The sequence below is a fragment of the Photinus pyralis genome, unplaced genomic scaffold, assembly GCF_008802855.1.
Source record: "Photinus pyralis isolate 1611_PpyrPB1 unplaced genomic scaffold, Ppyr1.3 Ppyr1.4_LG10, whole genome shotgun sequence".
Lineage (NCBI taxonomy): Eukaryota > Metazoa > Arthropoda > Insecta > Coleoptera > Lampyridae > Photinus > Photinus pyralis.
In genome coordinates this window covers 4,725,328-4,739,993 of record NW_022170250.1, presented here as the reverse complement: position 1 = coordinate 4,739,993, position 14,666 = coordinate 4,725,328, and the positions used below count along the sequence as shown (strand labels likewise).

The 14,666-nt window shown below is 37.6% G+C and overlaps 2 protein-coding genes and 1 long non-coding RNA gene across 4 annotated transcripts; 2 read left to right on the top strand and 1 right to left on the bottom strand.

Annotated features, from left to right (window-relative positions):
• Positions 1 to 345: 345 nt before the first annotated feature.
• Positions 346 to 5,308, bottom strand: LOC116162263. 2 transcript variants are annotated; one of them, XM_031475847.1, is made up of 3 exons: positions 4,936 to 5,308; positions 3,488 to 4,301; positions 346 to 1,682 (listed from the first exon to the last, which is right to left on the bottom strand). In XM_031475847.1, the coding sequence occupies exons 1-2, from the start codon at positions 5,237 to 5,239 to the stop codon at positions 3,490 to 3,492; spliced, it is 1,116 nt and encodes a 371-aa protein (XP_031331707.1). In that variant the 5' UTR covers positions 5,240 to 5,308; the 3' UTR covers positions 346 to 1,682; positions 3,488 to 3,489. The 2 variants fall into 2 exon arrangements, with proteins under 2 accessions (XP_031331707.1, XP_031331708.1); XM_031475848.1 differs by lacking the exon at positions 3,488 to 4,301.
• A 1,630-nt stretch (positions 5,309 to 6,938) lies between these two features.
• On the top strand, positions 6,939 to 7,988 carry LOC116162284 (low molecular weight phosphotyrosine protein phosphatase-like). The gene is made up of 4 exons (XM_031475888.1): positions 6,939 to 7,089; positions 7,133 to 7,320; positions 7,370 to 7,531; positions 7,580 to 7,988. Exons 1-4 carry the CDS (start codon positions 7,053 to 7,055, stop codon positions 7,655 to 7,657), a joined length of 465 nt encoding a protein of 154 aa, XP_031331748.1. The 5' UTR covers positions 6,939 to 7,052; the 3' UTR covers positions 7,658 to 7,988.
• A 2,190-nt stretch (positions 7,989 to 10,178) lies between these two features.
• LOC116162299 lies at positions 10,179 to 10,706 on the top strand. Its single transcript, XR_004143528.1, has 2 exons — positions 10,179 to 10,267; positions 10,407 to 10,706. It is a non-coding gene; the product is annotated as an uncharacterized LOC116162299 (long non-coding RNA).
• The last annotated feature ends 3,960 nt before the right edge of the window (positions 10,707 to 14,666 follow it).

Sequence of the window (14,666 nt, the reverse complement as noted above, 5' to 3'; positions counted from 1 at the left end):
TAATTAGCCCATGAATGGTAAGGCTGTTTTGAAGCATAATCGACGTAAGGAAATGTCGGCGAGCTGTTGTACGATGGTACGAGTGCACTAGAAATTGGATGATACGTTGTGATCTTTTTTTGTAATTAGAAAATTAAGTTAATTGTGTAATGATCTTAGCTTCCTACTCTCTTGGCAGTCTAAAGCCAACTTCATGTCACGCCGGGATATTTACAAGATCAAACGAACTTACCTTAAGTGATGTTCGATCTTGATTATATGAAGGCCTCGTTGAAGTAAATAAAATTGTAGTACCTCTGCTTTCCGTTAGAAAAACCACACTTTAAAGCGAAACAAGTAGGCTCCGCATGTTTACCCGTTGTCAAGCCAACAACGCCTCAGTCTCTTTGAAAGTAGTTGTTGCATGGAAGTAAATGGGATTTAACAGCATAAATTTGGGTGGGTATGGGACTATTTACTTCAACGAGGCCTTCATATAATCAAGATCGAACATCACTTAAGGTAAGTTCGTTTGATCTTGTAATTATATTCGGCCTCGTTTCGTAAATAAAATTGTAGATGTTTAAAGATTTTGCAACAACTTTATTATAATACACGATGTTTTCGAAGAAAAACAATATCTGATTTTATCTCTAAAATACAGAAAACATTTATAGAACAATTCCAGTAACACAATTTTAAGCTATATTTAATACCGCTCTAGCAAAAACAGTATTGTCCTGCACAGGCCTGTTATAAAATCGTGCAAAGGTATTAGATTTTGATGACCATCCAGCAGCAAGTCTGATGGTATCATAGCTTACTCCGGACCTGGCTGCTTTCGAAGTCGATGCATGCCTCGTGCTTTGCGGTTTAAATTGGGATGTATCTAAACCACAATCTTTTAAGGCTTGACCTATCCATCTACCTATAGTCTGAGTTGAAGCCCGACGATGAGGCTTCTTATTGGTGATAAAGAGAGACATGCATTGACCTCTATCTTCCTTGGTCCTTTTCAGATACTCTAACAATACCCCTGCCACACATAGGTTTGGATCCGTTTTATAAAAGGGCAAAACTAATAATGGTTGCAATTTATTTACACCTGAAGTCTTTATCCTATTAGGGATTCTAATCTCAACCTTGTCATTAAGAACAACAATGTTATCAATATTAATTAAGGACAGAGTTTGAATCCTTTGACCTGTAGCAAGAGCTAATAACAGTACCAGTTTTTTCGTTAAACATGGCAGAGAAAGAGTTTTATTATTGAGAGCCCTTGCATAACCCAAGGCTATGTCCGGGTCCCATACATTTTCATATCTAGGCCTCGGTGGTCTGAGACTAAAAACACCTTTAAAAAATCTCTTTACACGAAAATCAGACGCAATTTCTGGTCCTGCTATTTGTGCAATTGCACTTCTATACGAATTCAAGGAACCAAACGAAACACCTATATTAAATTGACAAGTCAAAAAATCTAGCAAGGCTGGAATAGTGACACAAAACGGATTAACTAACCGTGTATTACAAAATGTCCACCACAGTCTTAATCCACTGTTATATTGCTTAAGCGTCGAAGCTGTAATGGAAGCCAAGCAGATTTCTATTGTGTTTTCCGGTATGTTTTTGAGTTGAAGAGCTTTCCGGATAACTTCCCTACCACCAGGGAAAGGTGTTTTGCCATCGGATGTGGTATCCCGCTAAAAGAAAGTAATCGGTCAGAAGGTTCAAGTATTAACGGTTCTTCCGTTAGTAACGATAAAAACACAGGGTACCACGGCTGAGATACCCAGTAAGGGGCTACAACCACCCCTTCTGCTTGATCTTTAATAATTTTTTGAAGAGTCCTCAGTATTAAAGTAAAGGGAGGGAATGCATAAAAGGAAAAAACGCTCCAATTTAGAGTAAAGGCATCTACCCTGAAAGCTTCTGGATCTCTTTTCCAAGACACGAATGTCTTGCATTTTCTATTCAACCGACTAGCAAATAAATCTATATCTGGGACACCAAATCTTTTCAACACTTTTTGAAAAGCAGAATTTTCTAGAGACCATTCTGTCTCCTGGTGTTCCTGTCGAGAAGCTTTATCCGCAAAAAAATTCTCGCTTGACGATATGTAAGATGCAAAAATGTAAATATTTCGTTCTTCACACCAACCCCAAATGAGTCGAGCAATCTTGTTAAGGTTTTGAAACCTCACACTTCCCATACGATTAATTGTACCAATGGCAGTCGTGTTGTCCACCCGACATAAAATATTGCAATTATGACAACCTCGAGCAAAACATTTTAACCCAAATAAGACTGCTAAGAGCTCGAGTTCATTAATGTGATTTTCTTTCTCTGAATTGGACCAAAAACCAAAAGAGGTGTTACCATTACAGTATGCTCCCCAACCGGTCTTCGATGCATCAGTAAACAATTCTATATCGAAAGTGTCAGAACGAATAGGATTACATGAAACCGCCAGTTTACTGATCCACCAAGAGATATCTGAATGTAAGAAGGAATCTAGAGTCATCTTAGCCTCATAGTTTCCCCCAGAATGCCGTAGAGCTCGATATTTTTTTTGTTCAAACAATTTTGTATATAGGAATCCATATTTTATAGCTGGGGCTGCCGACACCAGAGATCCAATAAATTTTGAGAATTCTCGAATCTTACATTCTTGTACAGTAATGAATTGATTGGCAAGCTTAATCAATTTAAGGCGTTTATCAGATGGTAGGGATAAAGACATTGTTCTGGAATTATACACAAAACCTAAATATTTGCAAGTCTGGTTTGGTATAAGGTTACTTTTCTTGTAATTCACTATAAAACCTAAACATTCAAGTAGTTTTACTGTTTCCGTTACGTTGCTAATACACTCGGATCGTGTTCTCCCTAACAGGAGAAAATCATCTAGATAAACAACGGAAAGTAAACCTTTCTCTCTAAGCAGACTTACAACGGGTTTTAAAATTTTTGTGAATACCCACGGTGCACAGCTCAGCCCGAAAGGTAGACAATTCCATTCGTATAACTTGCCATTGAAGCAAAAACGTAAATATTTTCTATGGCAGGGGTGAATGGGTATTAGATAATAAGCATCTTTTAGATCGACAGTGCACATAAAGATATCTGGCCTAATTAATCGAGCAACAGTAGTGTAACCCTCAATCTTAAAATGATCAACAGTAATAAAATTATTAAGATGTTTTAAATTCAAAATCAATCGATTAGATCCATCTGGCTTAGGTACAAGAAAAATGTTTGATATATATTGACCTTCCCTCGGCTCAACTATACTGATAGCCCTCCTAAGCAACAGATCTTGGATTATATTATTTACAATTTTGGATTCTTTTTGTGACCATTTTGGTTCTACAGGTACACCAAGTTGACTTGGTTTTGTATGAAAGGGAATATAAAATCCCTTGATATAAGACACTATCCTATTGTCAATACATAACGCACTCCATCTAAACGCAAACTGTCTGAGTCTTCCACAAGGACTACTAACCTCTAACGATCCCTCTGTCCTTGTTTGGATTGGAAATGTTTGTAACGTTCCTGCCTCTTCAGGGGAGTGTACGCTGGTGCTCTGGTTTGGGTGTAGGGAGTTCGGTAACTTTGTCTCAATTGTTGCACTCCCTTCTTCTGCAACAACGGACGTTTTGCGTTTCCCTGTTTCGAAGGTAAAGACGGTCCAGAAAATGTACGCTTCTTAGGTACCTTTAATTGATTTGCAGATTTTTCCAAATCTTTTGCGGCTTTTATGCTACTGTCTAATTCACTTCCAAATAACCACTCGGTTATGCAAGTGTTTTTTAAGGTATCCCGTAAATCCTTATTTAAATTGAGTGCGATCAGGTCCCTACGCGATATCGACTCGGTGTGGTAGATGTCACTCAGCAAACGTCCTACATCGTTCAAAACTTCGATGTACGATATGTGTTCTCCGCTTCCTTCCTTAATTAAATTTGTGACAACACAACCAACACCAGAAATCGCAGCACTTAACTGCGATTGAAGTTGACTCAATCGTATGTCTCTCCGAAATGTACCGTCTTGCACCGCAACTTTTACCTCCGGGTTAATTTTTGGAGGTAACAAATCTGGGCAGTTTTTCGGTGGAAGATACTTTTTAATTAAATTTGTTTTTATGTCTTCTGACAACCCTAATTTTAACAATTTTGTCCAGCGAGAAGCCAAGTCCGGATGGATTGAATCGGAAAAACCTTTTTCCATAATGTCATCTTCACCTAACAAAGTTAAAATAGCTGGCGGAAGCACGTCCTCAGACTCGTCTTCACGAAGCTCCTGAATTGTTTCATCTGCAACGCCAGATAAATATAAGCAACAATTCAAAACCCCCGACCTTACACAACCAAAAACTTTAAAAATTTGGAATGGGTATGACCGTATTAAATTATAAAAACCAATATAACAAAGACATAACTGAATTTTCAGTCGGTCTTCTAGGGTAAAGACCCAATTAGTGTTGCTCTAGGCACAAGAACTCTACCACACTAGGTAGGTACCTATGTTAAAAAATTAACAAAGGCGAAATAAAACAGGTTCACCTCACTCGGCGAACTAACTGTACTCACTGACAGTTAAAGGAAGGCAAAAAAAGCCGACCAGTGCCTCACTAGGCACGTTCACCTCACTCGGCGAACTAACTGTACTCACTGACAGTTAAAGGAAGGCAAAAAAGCCGACCAGTGCCTCACTAGGCACGTTCACCTCACTCGGCGAACTAACTGTACTCACTGACAGTTAAAGGAAGGCAAAACAGCCGACCAGTGCCACACAAGGCACGTTCACCTCACTCGGTGAACTAACTGTACTCACTGACAGTTAAAGGAAGGCAATAAAGCCAATAAGTGCCACACTAAGCACGTTCACCTCTCGGCGAACTAACTGTTCTCACTGACAGTTGTAAAAAGAAAACGCATTCCAACTTACTACCATTGTGTGTAAAATTTTCTATCCCGGCTGAGCAGTTCAACAATTCTGTATCTGCTACTTCCTCATTAACACCAGAAGGGCCAGGAGAAGATAAACGTGACAATCCTTCACGTACTCTTGACGGCGAAAAAGGTGACTGGCTACATTCGCTATCAGAAGGATACGGAGACGGTGATTTCCGCCGGCGTCTTCTTTGTTTTCTCTCAACCTTTTCTAGTCGTCGATCAATTTTCTTAAGCAAACTTCCAAAGACGTGCAACGCATCTGGAGAAGGGCTGCGTTTCTTTAAATGTTTCGGCATAATACCAAGTAAAAAGAACGCACTAAAAAACGACGCGTGTAGTTAAACCAACACAAAAACAAAGACTGAGGCGTTGTTGGCTTGACAACGGGTAAACATGCGGAGCCTACTTGTTTCGCTTTAAAGTGTGGTTTTTCTAACGGAAAGCAGAGGTACTACAATTTTATTTACGAAACGAGGCCGAATATAATGGACCATATTCTGTAGTAGCGGGAATGCCGAACTAACATGGCTACCTATTTGAATATTCTTGCTTACATTTCCCGCGAGAATCTGTCACTCGGGGGCCACTCCGAGTGCACTAAGATCGTGATCGTCATGTAGGACACCTACGTTGTGTAATAACTGGGTTCTCAGCAGGCACTGATGGCGTTTTATGGGTAAGGAACACCAAAAGCAATAGCTGATTAAGATTATATTGAAGCTAATACTAATACCAATACGGCGCCCCTGCAGAGGGTCTTAAGTGGTTCTATACTACTCCGGCATTTACCTTACGAATTAGGAAAACTGCAGAAAAACCTAATTCGGAGTAGTCCTATAATGAACAAAGCCTACAGCTAACATCTAATGTACAGCACTTTTGAGCCCTCTCGAAACCGGGGTAAATACTACCTATATACACGCTATGAGTAACCAAAATGGAATCGAGCCATTCCCCAGGTATTACAACACATACATCAGACTAAGAGATATTAAATGTACCTCTCCGGGCGGTAGGATTACCCAGGCCCCGTGGGGTGCCTGTAGACGTGGGCTGAAGTTGTTGGGTTTCGGAACAAGTGTTAGGTTCACCAAGGCCCGTATAAACTTGAATAACTCGATCCCATCTAAACATGCACACTTTCCTCTTGATTACTCACAGCCACAGCCCAAAATAAGCAAATATAATGAAATGCAATGAAATAATCGAGAGTGACTAAAAAGCACAATACACAACTATGTACAGCACAGATACACCCCTACCGACAATGAAATATGATTGCCAATACCAACAAAGGTTACACATTAGAGGTACAAGTGATTGAATCCAGTAAGTACATAAGTAAATGGTTACAATCTGCATTCAACATACACACATTTATAGATTAATTGAATAAAGCAAATACCTCACCTGATATAAAAAGCAAAAGCACACAGCAATGATTAAGGTATAACAAAATATTTCAAGATAAGCCGGACTTTACACTTAAGCCGGTTACAAGAGAAAGACCATGAACACACATGTTAAATCGTATTTATTGACTACCCCAAGCGACTTTGTAACTTGATCTCTTAACACCCCTAAAAACCCCTAAAAACGGTAAACACATGGGGTCTTCCGAGAAATTCCATCCGTCTCATCTTCGCTCTCTTTCCCTTTTCTGTAATCCCACCAGATTTCGGTTGGCAGCTTGTGTAACTAACATGATGTATAAGGTGTTTCGTATCGACAATCATATTTACAGGATGTTGCTAAGGTTGGGGCATCTCAATTGCGTGTTCAAGAGTGAAGACAGCCTCGAGTTCTTAAGAAAAAGGATTGAGAAGTTATATTTTCAAGTCTCAAAAGCGTCATGATAAAGTCAATTCACTTTAAAATTAGTACAATTTCACTTAACAACCCCTTAGAATAACCCTATGTTTACAAAATGCTCCCAACTACAATACCATTTGTAAATTACACCAGCGTCTCTAGTGTTAATCTGATTCGCGAATAATATCACTAAATGTTTGGCTACTGCTGAAAGCTCAGAGAAAGCATATATATAAGAGAGAAATAGGGATCCGGTAACCTCACTTTTTTAATTATTGTCTTATAAGTTACAAAGTCATGTCCGAAGTAAAACAGGTCCTTTTTGTGTGTTTAGGTATTTACGTCCCAACAGAGCTATTTTTAAAAAAGAATTTTAGGTAACATATGCAGATCACCAATAGCCGAAGCGGTGTTTCTACATGTCGTCAAAGAGCGAGGTCTCGATCACAAATGGACCGCCGACAGTGCGGCAACCGGACCTTGGCATATAGGAAGGATGCCGGAGAAGAGGGCGAGAAACACTTTGCAAAAGCACTCGATCGAATACAACGGACGTGCTCGACAGGTCGTCGCTTGTACTAACGTTACCGTCTTGTCCAATGCTCTACTTTCAGCTTCAACGCGACGATTACAATAGGTTTGATTATATTTTCGGCATGGACGAATCGAACATGATGGACATAAATGCGGACGCTCCTTCGAATTGCAAGGCGAAAATTCTGATGTTGGGTGATTTCGATCCAGAAGGCGATACCATCATTCGTGACCCTTACTATGTAAGAAATCGAGGGATTCGGGTTTGATTTTATTTTTTTAACTTTTAGGATTCTGGATCGGAGGGTTTCGAAAAGTGTTTTGTTCAATGTTTAAGATGTTGCAATGCGTTCCTTGATAAACACTAATTGTTATGTAATATTTTTCATTAAACTTGCCTGACAAATACTCTAATGGCCTTCGATTGAACTTGGAAATCGAGAAAACGAGGTGTATACAGGGTCAAATATAGGTTAGTTTAGTTTATTTTTAAGTGCAAACTGTTCTAAATCGTCCCAGAATTTTATGTTTTTCCTGTAATTTTGTTTAAATAGTTGCCATAATCCTTCCATAGTGTACGTACCTACAGTTTTCCCACTTTTATGTAGTTTTAAACTACTTATTCCCATTCAGATTTTGTAATAGTCTTTTCATAATTTGTACCTGTTCCGATGGAATAAATTTGATATTAGTACATAATATGGTCAATAAAATTAACGGTTCAAATGGAAGTATGCCGCACCCGAATTGACCTGGTGGGCAAGGAAGTTAGTAGCATATTCGGATGTGGCGCCGTCTGGTGGCGAATTTAACATAAGATGGGGTGAAACAAGTTCATCAACCGTTTATTACTGTATTAATATTTACAAGCTTACTCCAAATAAAACAACAATAATTATGACTTCGAAAAACACTTTTCGTTCGTCCAGAGTTTCTTGTTCTGTTGTTGGATGCAGTAATTCGTACAGAAATACGGACTCTTCTGTAAAATTCTATAGTTTTCCCAACAGACCATACGAGTTGCAAAGAAGAGAAAATTGGATAAAGAAAGTGAGAAGAGTGTAAGTACACATCTGTTTTGCTATTATTTTACATAGTTACGTCTCCAGAACGGCCGTTTTTTTGTAATTTTTCTTTTGTGTGCAATAATCCAATTTGAGGTTATGATCACGCTATTAAAAGGGATCCCCGCGTTAAATGACTTGTAAAACGGCCCCTTGCTCCCGCCTTGTTGTGTAGATGGTTTCCTGATATTTTCCACTATTCACCCACCAAAGAGTATATTAAAAATGGTGTTTCTGGAGACAATTCTTGTCAGAAATCGTGTTTGCGAACTAATTTGCACGTTTGATTATTTTTACTGTTTCATATAATATTTACGTAAGTCTCTATTTAGGAACGAAATTTAATATAATTATTAAACAATAATGCAACAAGAAAAGAAGCCTGAATTTTTAAAATTCCTGCATGACATCTGGCTCTAACTACACTGTAATGTAACACGCAACTGACCCAACCATAATTTCTACGAGTAAATCAGATACAAATCAAACGTTGAAAAACTATACTCTAATCTCTTAAACCGTACGGATTGCTACAAACCACTCATTAAGGCCGAATTTTTATTTAACATGAATGGTAAACAATGCGATCAAAGATTTGTTTCACCTCACGAAATGTCAGAGTCGTTGTGTGGAGGCGTTGGAGTGTAATATTCGCTACTCGCCTATAGTCATCGGTGTATTATAACATCACTAAGTATGTGTACATAGCATCATTCAATCCTTAGAGAAGGAAAGAGCGAGTAGTAATAATAATGATCGTAAAGTAAAGCCCACATTTGTTAATTAAAAATTAAACAAACTTTGGCTGCGAAAATATGGCCGCCCCAGGCTTCAACGCACAGCATTGCCCTTGATAGAATATTTGATTTGTTATTGGGACCAGTGGCGTAGGTTATTTACGTTCCTTATTTTATAGATTTACGAAGAATTGAAACGGGAACGCCACTGTTGGTGGAGGCAATTGTCATTCCTCCTTCACACCACCACTTAAATACATTTTTATCGTCCTTGGATTAAATAAACACAAAATGTAAGTGCCCGCTTTGCAATTTGTAGTGTACTCAGGTTCTACGCTAACTTCACACTACAATAACACGAAAATAAAACAAGAATGCCTATTCCCTCCAAAAGCTAACCGGATTTCGCTATCTTGCTTAGACCATACAGTGCCTGTTAATTGCAACTAAAATAAAATACGATCAAGGACATCGCCTGGGTGTATAAGTTTCAAAATAAACGAGTCTGTTCGAAGTTGTCCGATGGCACACGATTTGAGACTGTCAAAGGTAAAATTAACAAACGTCAATTAATTAAAAAAGCAAACCTGCCCTTAGTTATGGACGTATAGGAGATAATGAAGAGTATTTAAAGAATCCCGTACTACGTATGGTTGCTATAGAAGCTGCTCTTTACGCGATCCTAGTGGTGTTTAGACGAATTAGTTTACCCCGAGTTTCACATACCCTACCTACAGTGACTTTATAAAGACAGTGACGGCAAAAGGAGCCGCTATGTTGCATAAAAAATTCAAATTAGAAATAGGCAACATACAATACACCTATGACATGTGTTGCATATACTACAATACAATAATATAATATATCGATGCAACATGGCCGCCGATCTGAACGACTAGTCAAAAGATCGAAACTATTGTCGCCATCGCAATGCAATAAAGTTACTTAAATATACCCAGGACTACAATGCCCCCTATCCGTGACCACCCACGTTCTATGGGAAGCAAAGTATTAATAGAAGTCCTTGTACTCTATGGTCTACAAGATTCCGCTTAAAGTTGAAATTGAAAAGGGGCACGCAAACATCAGGCAGAACCTCCTTACGTTAGTTGCACTATGACCTGAAGTACGGTAGGGCAGGAACACAAAATAAAGAAATAACACCCTATATTAAATGGTATAACTTGCTCTCAAACCCCTAATTTTTCACGTGTTATGCCTTCAAAATTGTACATATACATGTAGATATAAATTACGATTTTATGCATATAAAATGTTCTTTATTAACAATTATCGATCTAACCTATATTTTTTAGGTAACAAACAAGGTAGCTGTACAACAGGTTAAAAGCAACATGGAAATCGTGGAAATTAGTCAATCTCAACTCATATCTCACAAAGATTCTAAACAGAAGAGTTTTTTTGTTAGAAGGATCTGCTCCCGGAGATAGGTAGCGTTGACCCTCGTGCGGGAATTCCAAGCCCATGGTTGATAGTCGAGAGCAATCGCAGCATTTGGTCCATACGCACAGCAAACGATTCAATAACTTCCACAAATTTAAACAAATGATCATAATTTATAAATTTAAATTTGAATCAAAACTTAATCGAGCATTCCCATTTAGATATTTATTTTTTCTTTATCTTTAAATCAAATGCCTATTTCTAATTATCATATCTTCTCATCAAGCCACACACTAAAGAATAAAATATTTAAATTTGTTTTTGGCGAAAACGATTTGCGTGCCTTATAAGGTGTCGTTTAAAGTAGCGTTTGATATTTGTCTCGTAATTACAATTAGCACATTTAAAATCTTTAGATTCAGTATGCGTTAGAAGGTGTTCTCTAAAGTCGGTTTTACGATTTGTCTCGTAATCACAATTGGCACATTTAAACTCTTTAGAAATTTTATGTTTTAAAAGATGTCGTTTCAAATTGCTTTTATCGTTTGTCCAATAATCACAATCAGCACATTTGAAGTATTTAGAGTCGGTGTGTTTTAAAAAGTGTCGTTTATAGTAAATTTTGTTATTTGTTTTGTAATCACAATTGGCACATTTAAAAACTTTGGAATCGGAATGTTTTAAAAGGTGATCTTTAAAATAATATTTGTTACTTGTCTCGTAATCACAATCGGTACATTTAAAATCTTTAGATTCGGTATGATTTAAAAGGTGTTGTTTAAAATAATATTTGTTATTTGTCTCGTAATCACAATGAGCACATTTAAGATCTTTAGAATCGGTATGATTTAAAACGTGTTTTTTAAAATAATGTTTGTTATTTGTCTTGTAATCACAATTAGCACATTTAAGGTCTTTAGAATCGATATGTTTTAAAAGGTGTCGTTTAAGATATTTTTCATTCTTTGTTGCATAATGACAATGAGCACATTTAAAATCTTGAGAGTCAGTATGTTTTAAAAGGTGGTGTTTAAATGAATATTTGTTATTTGTCTCATAATCACAATCAGCACATTTAAAATCTTTGGAATCGGAATGTTTTAAAAGGTGGCCCTTAAGATTTCTTTTAATGTTTGTTCCAAAATCACAATGAGCACATTTAAAACCTTTAAAATCGGTATGATTTAAAAGATGTTGTTTAAAATAATATTTGTTATTTGTCTCGTAGTCACAATGAGCACATTTAAAATCTTTAGAATCAGTATGATTTAAAAGGTGTTTTTTAAAATAATATTTGTCATTCGTCTTGTAATCACAATTAGCACATTTAAAGTCTTTAGAATCAATGTGTTTTAAAAGGTGTCTTTTAAGATATTGTTCATTATTTGTTGCATAATCACAATGAGCACATTTAAAATCTTGAGAATCAGTATGTTTTAAAAGGTGGTGTTTAAAACAATATTTGTTATTTGTTTCGTAATCACAATTAGTACATTTAAGATCTTTAGAATCAGTATGTTTTAAAAGGTGTCGTTTCAAGTTGCATTTGTCTTTTGTCTCATAATCACAATCGGCACATTTAAAATATTTAGAGTCTGTATGTTTTAATTGGTGTCGTTTAAAGTAGTTTCTGTTATTTGTCTTGTAATCACAATCGCCACATTTAAAATCTTTAGAATCAGTATGTTTTAAAAGGTGTCCCTTAAGATTTCGTTTAATATTTGTTCCATAATCACAATGAACACATTTAAAATCTTTAGAATCTGTATGTTTTAAAAGGTGTCGTTTGAAATAGCTTTTGTTATTGGTCTTGTAATCACAAGTAGCACATTTCAACTCCTTATGTTTCAAAAGGTGTCTGCTAAAGAAGGATTTACTGTCGGTCTTGTAATCACAATCAGCACATTGAAGCAGATTACCTTGGTGTTTTAAGAAGTGTCCATAATCACAATGAGCACCTTTTGAAACATTACTCTTTAAAACATATTGTTTAACTTGCAACTTACTATCGTTAGATATTTCAGTTTTAATATTCCATCCACAATCAGTTTGTTGTAGTTCTTCATTATCAAGCGATTTAGAGCACTGTGCAGTAATGGTAATTTCGTCCTTTATTGTGATGAATGTTTCGTTGCTTACTAAAATGTTATCTTGAAGATGGGAATAGATTTCTTCTTCTTGCTTCGGTTCGATTTTAACGAATGATTTGTCATTATTTCCGTCCATATCTGGCATCAATAAGGTTATCAAGAAATGTGTTTACTTTTACGTTTTTGTTTAACAAAAATAAAGTGTGGTATTAATCAATAAAAAATGTTCACGGGAGTATTTATAACTGTGGCTCTCGCCCTATCGGTGCGACGTAGACAAAGCACTGGATGTGGCTCAAGTACCGCAATAGTTAAATATAGAGTTCATAACGTCCTCACTTTCGGTGGCGGCACGATGGGTATTATTTTATACTGTATTCCCCATTTAGATTAGAGCAGTACCGGTACAATGATCTTAGCCCCTGTACTGATCTTAACCCAACCCCAGGCTCGAAGTGAAGATGACAGATTTCACGGCAAGGTGGCAACGTTGCAGTCCCAGTATCAAAACACGGTTCCCGCTCAAATTTCAAACAAAAGAATGGCACGTGATTAGATCGTCTAAGGTAGGGCACCCTTACGTTACACGAAGCTAATAAAATGACTCGGGACCCAGTCGGGCAGGAACACTCAAATAAAACACTGCAATGTCTGCGAGTTTATTTATTATAAACTTATTCTGAAAAACCCGGAATTTGGATGTGGTACATTAAAAGCAAAGCAAGCAAAACCTAAAGGTGCCGCACTCTCGCAAAAGCAGACTACCAAGGCGAAAAAGAGCGCGACTTGAGAAAAACCTTGGCCTTGAATCCCAAACTATCACAAGCAAATTAAAACACCAACCACCTAAGCAGAACATGTAACACTACCTTAATTAATTAATTAATTCAAGTAACAGGGTACGTTTGAACAGTATACGTAGAGTATCACAATATGTCATGTACTTTCCTTTAATCGCGGCTAGAAGGTAACTCACTTTTTAGTTAGTCATTGGATGGTGAACCTGGTTATTTGTTAGGTTAGGGCCAGCGTCTTAGCTTGATTGCGCTCCTGTTTCACGGTTATATTGTTAGGAATTGGACCGACATATTTGCCTATTAACCCGTAGCGTAGTTAAGCTTGTTAGGGGCAACACATTCATCGCATTTATTGGTATAAGTCACCTTACTAGTTATTCATATCATTATATACCGAATAGAGTGGTGTGACGTTTGTAAAAACACGTCTGATCTATTATTCATGTTGTGACCTAACAATAGGCAGTTATGACCATACTCAGTGTGCTCGTGGGGCCCTCGATTATGCTCAGTTTCCACATAATGATATTGGTATAAAACCCAGACTTCCGGAACTACTACCTGTGCTTCGTAACACTCCCTGGACATCTGTCTCGTAACGACACAAAACTGAAGGTGGTTAAGAGATGGGTCGCCGCCCATGGGCAGGATGGCCTTTGTTACATCACTTCATCCCTAAAGTTGGAGGTTCGAGGGCCCTTTTATGCCTTAGCTCTAGAACACCTTTCTATTCTAGCGTCCGAGCTCCCTCTCACGGTGGGAAGATATGTTACATACAACAAGGCACACACATTCGCGAATGTTACGAGTCACCCTAAACTAAATACTGAGATGCCCCAACCTTAGCAATGTCCTGTGAATATGATTGTCGATACGAAGCACCCTATACATCATGTTAGTTAAGCTGAATTTATAGTTCCGTACCCGCAACGCCGTCCCGTAACGTTTGGAAATAAACCCTACTTGTTGCGCGTGAACATTTATAATTCGCGTTAACGTTGCGTTAGAACGGTTACGGTACGTAGGAAATGCCCAAATCTTATTTCTTACGGTCAATCGTTTAGACGCTACGATAAATTGTAACAATTTGTCGTTACGATCGAATCGTTACGATTTATCGTTGCGTGTGAACAGAGGATTGTAGCGATTTATTGGAATTGGAAATGGATTGGATGGTTGATGGCGGCCGGCTTCAATTTCTGCGAATCGTAGCGATAAATTGGAACGTGTAAACAATAACAGAGATTTATCGCTACGATTTGTGACTAATGTTGCCGACGTGAAC

Coding starts and splice junctions, on each gene's coding strand:
- LOC116162263 (XM_031475847.1), bottom strand. CDS start 5,239: ATGCCGAAACATTTAAAGAAACGCAGCCCTTCTCCAGATGCGTTGCAC. Junction 4,302..4,935: donor AAATTTTACACACAATGGTA/GTAAGTTGGAAT, acceptor CTGGCGTTGCAG/ATGAAACAATTCAGGAGCTT.
- LOC116162284 (XM_031475888.1), top strand. CDS start 7,053: ATGTCCGAAGTAAAACAGGTCCTTTTTGTGTGTTTAG. Junction 7,321..7,369: donor ACAACGGACGTGCTCGACAG/GTCGTCGCTTGT, acceptor CTCTACTTTCAG/CTTCAACGCGACGATTACAA. Junction 7,532..7,579: donor TCATTCGTGACCCTTACTAT/GTAAGAAATCGA, acceptor TTTAACTTTTAG/GATTCTGGATCGGAGGGTTT.